Source organism: Sinohyriopsis cumingii, chromosome 2, assembly GCF_028554795.1.
Source record: "Sinohyriopsis cumingii isolate HCF-2022 chromosome 2, ASM2855479v2, whole genome shotgun sequence".
NCBI lineage: Eukaryota > Metazoa > Mollusca > Bivalvia > Unionida > Unionidae > Sinohyriopsis > Sinohyriopsis cumingii.
This window is the reverse complement of record NC_142962.1, coordinates 151,716,949-151,728,987: the sequence shown is the minus strand read 5'-3', so window position 1 is coordinate 151,728,987 and position 12,039 is coordinate 151,716,949. Positions and strand designations below refer to the sequence as shown.

At 34.1% G+C, this 12,039-nt stretch overlaps 1 protein-coding gene across 2 annotated transcripts in view; it reads left to right on the top strand.

The window, feature by feature from the left end:
* The window catches only part of LOC149806092 (uncharacterized), a 123,250-nt gene that overhangs the window by 22,290 nt on the left and 88,921 nt on the right, over window positions 1–12,039 (top strand). For both annotated transcript variants that reach the window (XM_089950969.1, XM_089950968.1), the window contains exons 5-8: window positions 2,212–2,270; window positions 3,832–3,884; window positions 8,397–8,539; window positions 9,731–9,889. In XM_089950969.1, coding sequence (XP_089807095.1) covers window positions 2,212–2,270; window positions 3,832–3,884; window positions 8,397–8,539; window positions 9,731–9,889 — 414 coding nt within the window. The remainder of the gene's footprint in view (window positions 1–2,211; window positions 2,271–3,831; window positions 3,885–8,396; window positions 8,540–9,730; window positions 9,890–12,039) is intronic.

The following is a 12,039-nucleotide window of genomic DNA, read 5'->3' as shown; positions in this document are numbered from 1 at the left end:
TGTTGAAATAGCATTATCAGCATTTGACTGAATAATTCCTAAGTAAGGGGCAAAGTGAAATAACTTTTTCATACTAATTTTATTCCCATTTTTGAGTTAACTTGTGCATAAAAACATGAAATATGTTACAACTAGCAACACACTAGCCACCTCCCATATTATTGATTGGTGGGTTGTAGATTGACTTGCAAGTAAAGCCCAGTATCAGTGTTTTATCTACAAATGGCCTCATGTAAGTCATTTGACTCATCAAGGCAAAAAACAGTGAGTCAGATTCCAAACCTATAAGTCTTATTCAAGCAGATGATCAGTCTTTACTAGTTTTTAAAAATATTATATTGTTTAAATACATGACAAAAGTATTGGTTATATATTGTAACTAAAGCCAAGGCATGTTTTCAAAATATTTTTATACAAGAAAACATTACACTAGTTAGTAGTGATTAGAATGTATTAATCTGACTAGCAGGCCGAGAAGAACTTATCCCACACATCATGGCGTGTTTTCAATGAGGAAGTCTTCTAAATGTAACTCAGACTCAGTAAACTGTTCACTTATTAACAAATCATTTCATGTTTTTAAGTTCACAGATTCTTCTCTCTTCTGTTTTCTTCCATTTCTTCAAAGCTTGGGCCTCCAAGTGGCTGAGTGGTCTAAAGCACTCACTGTTCCAGATCACTGCCATTTCACCTCTGTCTGCATGGGTTTGAGTCTCAGACTCGGCTAATGTGGGTACACGAGAAAGCCTGCCAGTAGCTTCTCGTGGGTTGGTGGTTCTTCCCAGGGTTCTCCAGGGTTCTTCCTCCACCAGTTATACTGGCTGCCATGTATAGCCTATCTTGTGCTGAAAAATGGCATTAAACCGTACAACAGCAACAACAACAACAACAAAAAATCTTCATAGCTTCCTGAAAATTTAAGGTACTTCTGTCTTCCCCATCAATCAGCATAAGCATCATATTTTTCTGTTTCTCAATTCCAAATCAATTCCTATAGGTGGTTAAGATCCTGTTCTGGACAGAGAATCGACTTCTTTTTGAAAATGTAGCCTGTCTGAGCTGTACGTTTTCAACCATTGCTGCACACAATTATGTTTTATCTTACAAGTAACCATTATCTCATCTTTGGATGACAATGGCTCCACTGGTTTAATAACATTACTGTTATCATTGGTCGGTTGTAAGCAGGGTCTGAAAGATAATTTCATTTGTTTCAGATCTATTTTAATTTTTTTGCCTTTGATGCCATTTTCAGTCGAATTCTGATGGTATCTTGGAACAATGCAAGGCATACAGTCGAGCAAATGGAAATTGTTGTTTCATTGCATGACAAGGGTGCACATAAAATAACAGTTTCTTGTGAGAATCACTTTAAAACCACATGTTTATTTTCTGACTCTTTCTTTGGTGTGGTAATATACGGTTCTAACATCCTGTTTTTACAAATGATCTGACAGTTACATGTCACATAAGGTCAACTCCAGGCTCTACACTCAGTTATAACCCTGTGTCTTATGATAACATTAACGGAAGAAACTGGTGTGTGCATGTTTTCTCTGTTTGGGAGAGTAGTGACCTAGCCATTAAAGTAGTTAGACCAAAACCTTTGTTTTGTGTTAATCAGAGAAACAACATTCAGGTGATTCAGTTTACATATGGTTGAAAAATTTTGTGTTTTGAAATCGGAAAAGTTTGCATATTTGACACCTGATGCATGGGTTGATAAAAAAAAATGCAGTACGTTCCAAATTAATGACAGCAGTGTTTTTCACATGGGTATTCACTTTGAGTAGCCTTTTCAGAGACAGTTTAAGTTAGTTACACTTTTAAAAATAAATCCAGTGTTTTTCACTGATTGATATAAAAGGTTTCCATACAGCTCTTTTTCTGATTGAAACAGTTAATTTTTGGATCTTCAGGGTTTGTAGTACAACGTCAAACTGCTTGACAGGCAAAGTCAGTTCATTTATATTTATGGCATCAGTTGTGTATGGTTTTGTGAAAAGTGACATTTTTGTCTGTACTGAAGGGTACATATATGGACTGCAGAAAGGGATCCGGTTGTCTCTACGAAAGATTATTGTGCCTTGCTATTCTTAGTTTGTAGCAATCATAAACTTTTTCCAAAATGGGTACTTTAAAAAAATGTTGATTTCAAGGGAAATGTAAGATTTAGTTATTTTAAGTGTTTTCTCTTTTATATATTTTCAGGATTTGAGAGAACTTAAGCTTTATGATAATAGGATAAGGAAAATAGAAAACATAGATAAGTAAGTATTAAGCATACAGCAAGTAAGTATGATGTATCTACAGTAGAAATTAAACTTATCAGTATAAAATACAAAAATATTTTCTGTTATGTCTCAGAGACCATCCTAGAATCCTACAACAGAAAGTCACTAAGGGCCAAATGGGGTGAAGCAGGAAGACCATTAAAGAGACTTGATAGATTTTTATTAAATAATGATAATGATAATAATAATAATAACAGTAGTAGTTGTAGTACTTATTGTTATTCAGTGTTGTTGTTGTTTTAGCTGCTATTACTGCTGTGTATATAAATATTTCTATATGTTTATTTGCAAGACAAGATAGAGAACAGTTCTTCTTGATTCATGTAATTGTGTGCCTAAGCTTTTTTGTGGGATTATATTTTAGTTTACATAGATAACTTGATGCATGATCTTGAGCCACTTTCAGTATGACTGAAGTGACATTATGTGCAACCTCTGACTTTACCCTTCTGCAGTATATGTACTCATGGCATGAGTTGCAGTTGGTCTCTTTGATGTTTTGTGCTACAAACATTGCATCTGTAAGGTTTTGCAATGGCAATTGTTTGCCATTTTTCAGTGTCATTCTTCTTAGACTGGTTCTATACATATTGCTGGACCTGAAGCAAGCCTTAGTATTAAGTGAATGAGATTTAAAGAACCAGACTGTGATAAATCAAGAATGGTGACTAATTATCAATTATTTCTTATTTTCATCAATGCTTTTTTAATGGAATATTTTAAAATTTTATTATTACATTCTTGCTGCTAATTTTATTTTTGAATAATGATAACATTTTGATAATGACAAAGAGGTCACAGCAGAAATTGTTTAATGTGTGTGTGTGTGTGTGTGACTTGGATTTTTAACATAGCTTTAACAATTTTTCAGTCATATCGCTACGATGTCTGCTGTGTGGCAGTTTATAGTGATGTCTAGCACTGGGGGATCATACTGCAGACATGTAGCATGATGTCCCACCCAGTCACATTATCCTGACACCAGGCCGATCAGTCCTAACTCTTAATGCTGAGCGCCAAGTGAGACAGCTGTTTGTACCATTTTTGTAAGTCTTTGTTATGACTCAGCTGGGGATCGAACCCACAACCTACTGCATCCAAGGTGGACACACTGATCCAGATCTGCCATCTCAAAACGCACTGGCTGATATGGGTCTATGCAATGTTTTTGAGTAATCAGTAGAATAAACAGCATAGACCCTGATCTGCCAGTAATCACTTGTGATGGCAGATCAAGGTCGATATTGTTTGCGGTTGGACAGGACTTATAAGCATGTATATATGTTATCATTATTTCATTCTTATTATGAACTATATCCCTTCATTCTTAATAAACAATAAACAATGATCCAGCTCTGAAGACAAAACACCCCCTTCTCCAAAAGATGCATATCTGCCAAGATAAATGCTGAAAAAATATCCTTTCCTGCCAGAGGACAAAAACTGATGACCACAAAAATTAGATTCACAACAATTTATGCACTTTTAGTGAGCAGTCTTCAGGACTTGATAATGAGTATGTTTCTTTCCATTTCAGTTTAAGAGAATTATGTAGTCTGCACCTGCAGCATAACAAGATAAAGACTGTAGGTAAGCTCTTTATGCTAAATGGAAAATAACTTTACTGTGTGTTTTGTACTGTTGTTAAAATTCTAGGTTTTACATATTTATCCTGATGCTTTTTATTAAAAAAAGTGTTAGGGATGTTTGTATGTCCTTTGTTATGTATATTTACTATGTTTTGTTTGTTAAGTTTTTTTTTATCATTATGTGTTGTATATAATGGTAATTTGTAATTGATTATGTCCAAAATCAAGTTCACTGTGTGTCTGACCAGTAACTTTTATTTCGTAAACATATAATAAGTAGTTATCATTTTTTTATGAGTGTGGACTAAATATTAAGATCATTATCATTGGAAGTAAACTTGTTTATTAGGGTCTGAGCCTAGGACATTGGAATACCCTATGCTAAACCTGGTCTTCCTGATGTTTACTTTATTCTTTATCATAATTTTAATAAAAGATTTTATCTGAAAACTTCGAAATTTCTAAAAATAAACTTTTGACCTGGTATGAATATTGTTTCATACAATTACATGTGCCCTGTTTTGTTTTATCCTCATTTAAAAGAGGTGCTATATTGTCCTATTTTTGCAACATAACTTAGATGGCATGTTGCTTCATTTTAGGCATAACTTTGTTAAGAGAAAACAGCATTTGAGCCAGATTTTTCATGCACCTTTATATCAACGAGACTTTGAATGAGTAAGAGTTTCTGCATCCAACTTTATAAGAGTTATGGCCCCTGAATGCCATCTTCTCCAAACTTTAGAGAACAGAGTCCTTTCTGAGAAACTGTGCTAGGCCTGGTTTTAATACTTCTTGCCCACTTACTTTAGTGGATAGTGGGGCATATGTATCATATTTTAACATTCTTGTTGCAAGTTGTCATCAATTTAAAATAATTTTGTGTTAGAGATTTTGACACTATACTGCCAAACATAATTGAATGGTTGACCACTCTGGTGGCCTAGTGGTTTAAGCATCCACCATGGATGTGGCAGGTCATGCGTTCGAACCCTGGCTGAGTCATACTAAAGACTAATAAAATGATACAGCAGCTGCCTCGCTTGGCACTCAGCATTAAGAGGTTAGTGCTACAACTGGTCCGCCTGGTGTCAGGATAGTTTGACTGGGTGGAACATCATGCTACATGTCTGTGGCATAATACCCCAGTGCTAGACATCACTATAAAACTGCCACACTGCAGAAATGTTAGTGATATGACTGAAAAATTGTTAAAGCTATGTTAAAAATGCAAATCTTACACACACACACACACACACACACACACACACACACACACTGAACGGTTTCCTGGTTTGACACCTTATTGCAAAGAACTCTTCACATCTGGTACTGTTGTATCTTGTATTTTTTCATACTTATATTAATGTGGTATAGTTTGACCACATACGAAAGTCATTTGTGATACACCTATGTTAAGTGCACAATAAATGATGTCATTATGTTTATGACATCATGGACATCCTCTGCAGCAGTGTTGTTTCTGTTTTCACAAACTTTTAAAATACAATGTTCTTCTTGTGTATTCTCAGTCTTTTTAAGTAAAATCATGTAGGTAATTCACCATCTTTTTTCCTCCTGTCTTCTCTGATTAAAAATGAATGAAAGATGATGATAATATGCATTGAAACACCCTCTGGATCAGAGACTTGACAGAGTCTCATTCTAGCCCTTAAATTCTGACCCTCAGGTGGGATTTCTCCTCCCAGATCATTCTATGTGATGGATTCTAATCTTTATCATGCACTGGTACAGTAGTAACTTTTTTATCCAAAGTATGCTTCATGTGGTTTGAATAAATTTAAATCAGATAAATGAGTTCTAATGTACAAGATAGCAGGAATCTTGCCTTGGATCTGTATGATCTGGCCCCAATTTCAGGAATATTAAGTTTTAAAATGAAATCTATACTTAAAACATTTTATTGGTCAGATTTTAATTGGACTGAAAATGTTGTCAATGAGAATCAAGAATAAAATTTCATTCCATACTTCAGTGCTGCTGGTTAATTCAAGGCCAGGTTTTTCCATTCATTTGTCATGGCTTTTATTATCTTGTTTGCAAAAGCAAGGTAAAAAAAAAATCACTCAGTTGAGATTGTCATCATTATCAGTTTTTCAACTGGTGTCTTAGAACTTATTTCTGCTGGCTGGACACTACAATGCAGAGAACCATAGCAGTGCTCCAGGTCTTTTATTTAATAACTATTTTGCAAATGTTATAACATCAACCTTGATATGGGGCAAAAAAACTATTAGTCACTATTCCTTTTTTTTGTCCCGACTGCATTCAGTCACCCCACCATGATTCCACATTTCTTGTGTCATTCTAGAAAATTTGATAACTCATTCAAAAATAATTTTTACTTAATTTGAAAAAAAAAGACTTTTAGAATATATTAGCAGATGAAAATGTATGTCAATACTGATTTGATATTTTAGTAGCTGAAAATGCAACATACAAGGTATGCCAAAAACTTCTGCTGATGCATGAGATCTCCATTGTCCTACAGAAATAATGATTTCATGATGCATGAGATCTCCTTTGTCCTACAGAAGAAATGATTTCATGATACACTAGATCTTCTTTGTCCAACAGACATAATGATTTCATGATAAATGAGATCTTTGTCCTACAGAAATAATGATTTCATGATAAGTGAGATCTTCTTTGTCCTACAGAAATAACAATTTCATGATACATGAGATCTCCTTTATCCAACAGAAATAATGATTTCATGATAAATGAGATCTTCTTTGTCCTACAGAAATAATGATTTCATGATAAATGAGCTATTCTTTGTCCTACAGAAATAATGATTTCATGATACACGAGATCTCTTTTGTCCTACAGAAGAAATGATTTCATGATGCACTAGATCTCCTTTGTCCAACAGAAATAATGAAAATATTTGCTATGGTTAATTTCTAAAAATGGCAATTTTAGATGTCATCATTTGTCAATTGCACATGACAGTGGCTAAGCACAGCTCCATATTGTGTGCACTAATAAACAGATGGCACATTACAGTTGTACTATCACAGAAAACTACATTAAAATCAACATTAAAAATTGACTGTAAAGACATATTATGTACATTTTATTAGAACTTCCAATTTATTTTCAAATGCTTAATAATTTTACTACAACTTCCAATTTATTTTCCAATGCATGAGTTTGAGAAACACTCCACATATTAGCCAAAGGTAAAGCTTCAGAGTTGTCTACAATGTGTGATTTTAAATGAGTGTGACATGCACATGGCTGCAGACAATTGATAAATTTGTTTGTTAGTTTGTGTCATTATGTTCCACAGAGTTCTCAACAGTTGTGAAAAATGATGTCAAAATAAAGGCACCTTGGCTGCTGGGTAGGCATTTTATTGGGTTCACATTGAAGCATTTGTAGGTATAGCTTGGACAATTGATTGATGCATTTAATGTTTGAATAGATGAGGGCATATCACATTTATGATGATTACACTTAAATCAAATTTGAAGAAGATTAAAATGCCATTTTCACTTGACAAAACTTATTTAATTGGAATTATTTCTTATAGCGTTGCCACTGACAGGCATTTTCCAAAATTTTCCTTGATCAGTAGATTGTTGTATATTGTTCTAATTTTGAAAATTTATTTTAGTTAAAGAAAATCTTAAATGATATCTCTCTTTTTCAAATTTGCAAATTTTATGAAAGATTCAATGTTTTTGCAGATTAGCCTCTTTCTTAGACAAGAAGATTACTATGTCAAGCTGTCATTTACTAATTTCAGCAGTGATTTTTTTATGTAAAGCAAATTGTAGCTTATATTTTGCCTTTTCTATAAGAAAAAAGGGGATCATGTGTGTGTGTGTGTGTGTGTGTGTGTGTGTGTGTGTGCATGTTTATGATTTGGATTTTTATGATAACTTTTAAAAAAATTCAGTCATATCACTAAGATGTCTGCAGTGTGGCAGTTTATAGTGATATCTAGCACTTTGGCATGATACTCCAGACATGTAGCATGATGTCCTACCCAGTCACATTATCCTGACACCAGGCCGACCAGTCCTAACACTAACCTCTTAATGCTGAGCGCCTAGTGAGGTAGCTCTTAGTACCATTTTTATAAGTCTTTGTTATGACTCTTTTGGGGTTTGAACCTGCGACCTCATGCATCTGAGGTGAATGCTCTAACCACTAGTCCACCAGAGCTTTCAAGATAAATAAATAAAAAAATCCACAAAAATCCACACCTGCCTCTGCATTATAAGCAGATCTGTAATTTATCCACGATCACTCAAACAAGAGAGCAATGTATATAGTATCCAACTAGTAATCGACCTTTTTCCCTTGCTTATAAGTCTGCTCCAGCTGTACACAACAATGACCCTGACATTATGGCAGGGTGACTGATATCAAATGGCTTATCTTTTTTATTAGACATGTTTCTTATTTTTGTTTGCATTATTGTATCTATTCAAATATTGTACAATATTTAATCCATGGTTTTTGTTCTTCTCACATCTAGGGAAGGGCTTAGGCAACCTTAAAAAATTGAAGACGCTGCGGCTAGACTGCAACCAGATTCTAAAAATAGATATTCCTGAGCTGTCACCATGTGTTCAACTCACTTTTATAGATGTTAGCTACAATATGCTAGACAGCTTAGCAGTAAGTGATATAATTCTTTAGCACAATATTTTTAAAAAGAAAAAGTTTGTTGTAAAACATTAGAATGCACCTGTCAGCATAACTTAATAACATTATTTACCTGTACTTGATATGGTTTGAAGGTAATTTTATAGTTATATTAATTAGTTAATTAATATTTATATTTATAAAATTTGATAATTTTGAATGAGCAAAAAAATGAATTCACCTTTGGTGGCCACATACATTTTATTTTAGTACCAACACATAGGAAACCATACTGTGACTCCTTTAAAAAATGTGGTTATGATTGTGAATTCATGGAATTGGCCAAATTTAGTTTGGATTTTGCTTCTTAATTAGTCCCACTCAGTTTTGGTTTTTGGCATGTGGTTTTGGATCATTTATACCCAGTGGTCCATGTTTTGTATAAAATATAACTGATAGTGATACATTCTTGCTGGTAGATGACCCTAATTTGAGGTACTGTCATTAAAAACAGTACACTTATTGTAGTGAGAGACCAGTGTATGGGAATACTGTATGGAAATACAGCCTTATAATGAATGACCAATGTATTTGAGTGCTGTGGTATAGTGAGTGTCCAGCGTATTGGAGTACTGTCTTATAGTGAGAGAACATTGCATGGAAGTACTGTGTTAAAATGAGGGATTAGTGTATTGGAGTACTGTGCTTGAGTGTGAAAACAGTGTAATGAGGTACTGTTTTAGTCAGATACAAGTGTATTGGAGTCCTGTGTTATAATGAGAGACCAGTGTATGGGAGTACTTTGTTATGGTGAGAGACCAGCATGTGTGTGTACTGTAATGCATTTATCTTTATTTTCCTTTCATTAACATATCTACTGAATTTCATTTGTATGCTTTTAAATTTTAACTTTTGTTATATGCCCTCTTGCTTTTTTTTTCATCACATACTCTATATCCTAGGCAAAATGTATTTTATATATACATACTAGGTAGTTTTTATGCACATTATAAATATGAAATGTATTTAGATATTAAATGATATTAAAGAAAATTAGATTGTTGTGAAGAAAGAAAAAAATAATCCACATAAGAAAATTCGAATTAGGATAGTTTTGCTTTTGTTTTCATTATACAAGATCATAAGAAATTTTTTACAAAAGTGTTTCAGTTAACTTTATTTACATGATATTCCTTTTTTAGTACATTATATTTGTTTTTTCAGGCATTGAATTATCTTCCAAACCTTGAGGAATTATATGCTTCGGGGAACAGGTTACGATCTGTATCAGATCTTAGCAAGTGTAGGCAACTCCAAGAAGTGGATCTATCAGGAAATCGGTTGACTGACCTGTCAGGGTTAAAAGGTCTTCCCAAACTCCAGGTAGGTTAGATGCAACAGCTTTAAAAATTGATTTGTTGTTGCATCCCATTGATCTGGTTTCCATGGGGATCATGGTGGCTTAATTATTGTGTGCTAGGCTGATAGTCAATTATTTGTGGGTTTGAGTCCTGCCAAGACAAGCCCAGATCAGTGACACAGTGTCTTGAGGCATTTTGTTGGTACTAGGTAGTCTTTCTTTTACTGAATAGTCTTTTTTCATATTGTTATGCCATTAAATTCAAATCATCCATTAAGCTCAAATCAGTCAATCAGTCAATCAATCAATCAATCAATCAATCAACCAATCATCAGTAAAGGGGCACTTGATAATTGCATAATTGTGAGATTACTGCACAGTGGCATACCTTTCCATTTAGGCATATGTGGGCCTTTGTCTCTATCACTTTCATGTCAACTCTTATATTCCAAAACAAAACTCAGTGCAATAATATATCATTTGTAGAGTCAGAATCTTGTTTTCTATCATTCCAGTATGTGTATGACCTAATATGTTAGTCAACTGGGACATGCATGTCTCACATGAGTGTGTTAGTAAGTCCACTGGGACATGCATGTCTCACATGAGTGTGTTAGTAGCACCTCGAGGTGACATCATTGCTCTTCACTGGCTTATAAACAGTATATAACCCCATTTTTATGACAGATTAGTCTGATTGCATTATGTACTGAACCACAATATAGTGAGAATTATTGAAAATTTCATACTTGCATGTGTGCCAAGAAGGATGGGGAGGCATATAATCAAAATGTTAGTCAAGCGTAGTAAATACATCATAATTTGGGCCATAGTAAATACATCATAATTTGGGCCATAGTAAATACATCATAATTTGGGCCATAGTAAATACATCATAATTTGGACCATAGTAAATACATAATAATTAGGGCCATAGTAAATAACATCATAATTTGGGCCATAGTAAATACATCATAATTTGGGCCATAGTAAATAACATCATAATTTGGGCCATAGTAAATACATCATAATTTGGGCCATAGTAAATACATCATAATTTGGGCCATAACTGCCAACCATTCTAAGTCAGAACCTCAGTATAGTGAGAATTATTGAAAATTGGGGAGAGGAGAATTTAAAAATAAAATGGTGTATAGAGATAAATTTAGGTTATGTGAATTAAATATGTGTATACACTGAAAAGGACATAAAGAAACACTTAGCTTTATGCCCATATTGTTTCATACATTTGATACTCCATTTCAAGTACAGTGGTTAAATGTTTTTGATGACAGGGTTCATGGTAGTACTGTGTTTTGTCCAGAATGATGGGCATTGTAAGGAGGTAGAGATGTCATTTTTGTTTGCAACAATTATTTGTATGTTGTTGTAAAATACAATTTCTTGCTAGGGATGTGAAAACTTTCAGAACATACTTCGTATCTGAGTTGCAACATTCAGACTAATGATCTGCCAGTTTTGTCAATGCTCTTAACTATTTAGGAAATCTGAGCAAATAATCCATTAAATGAATTGGTTGGATAGGAAACCCCACTCTTGGAATCAAAATGTATTGGTGTGGACAAGAAATCCCACCCTTGGAATCAAAATGTATTGGTGTGGATAAGAAATCCCACTCTTGGAATCAAAGTGTATTGGTGTGGATAGAAATTCCCACTCTTGGAATCAGAATACATTGGTGTGAATAGGAAATCCCACTCGTGGGATCAAAATGCATTGGTGTGGATAGGAAATCCCACTCTTGGAATCAAAATGTATTATTGTGAATAGGAAATCACACTCTTGGGATCAAAATGCATTTGTGTGAATAGGAAATCCCACTCTTGGGATCAGAATGCTTTGGTTTGGATTGGAAATCCCACTCTTGGGATCAAAATGAATTGGCATGGATAGGAAATCCCACTCTTGGAATCAGAATGCATTGTTGTGGATAGGAGATTAAAAATTTGTGGGCAAAGCCTCATTAATGCCCACAGACAAAACCTCATTCTTGTCCATAAATTCTTATACTCATGTGAGATTTCCCTATTCTTCATCAGGGCACGTGCTGCATTCTATTAATTATTTTTGGTTCTAGCTACAAGATCAACTTTTTTTGTATCTAAGGGAAGTTACTTGTTTCCTATAATCAGAGAAGCATAGGAGTTTTGGA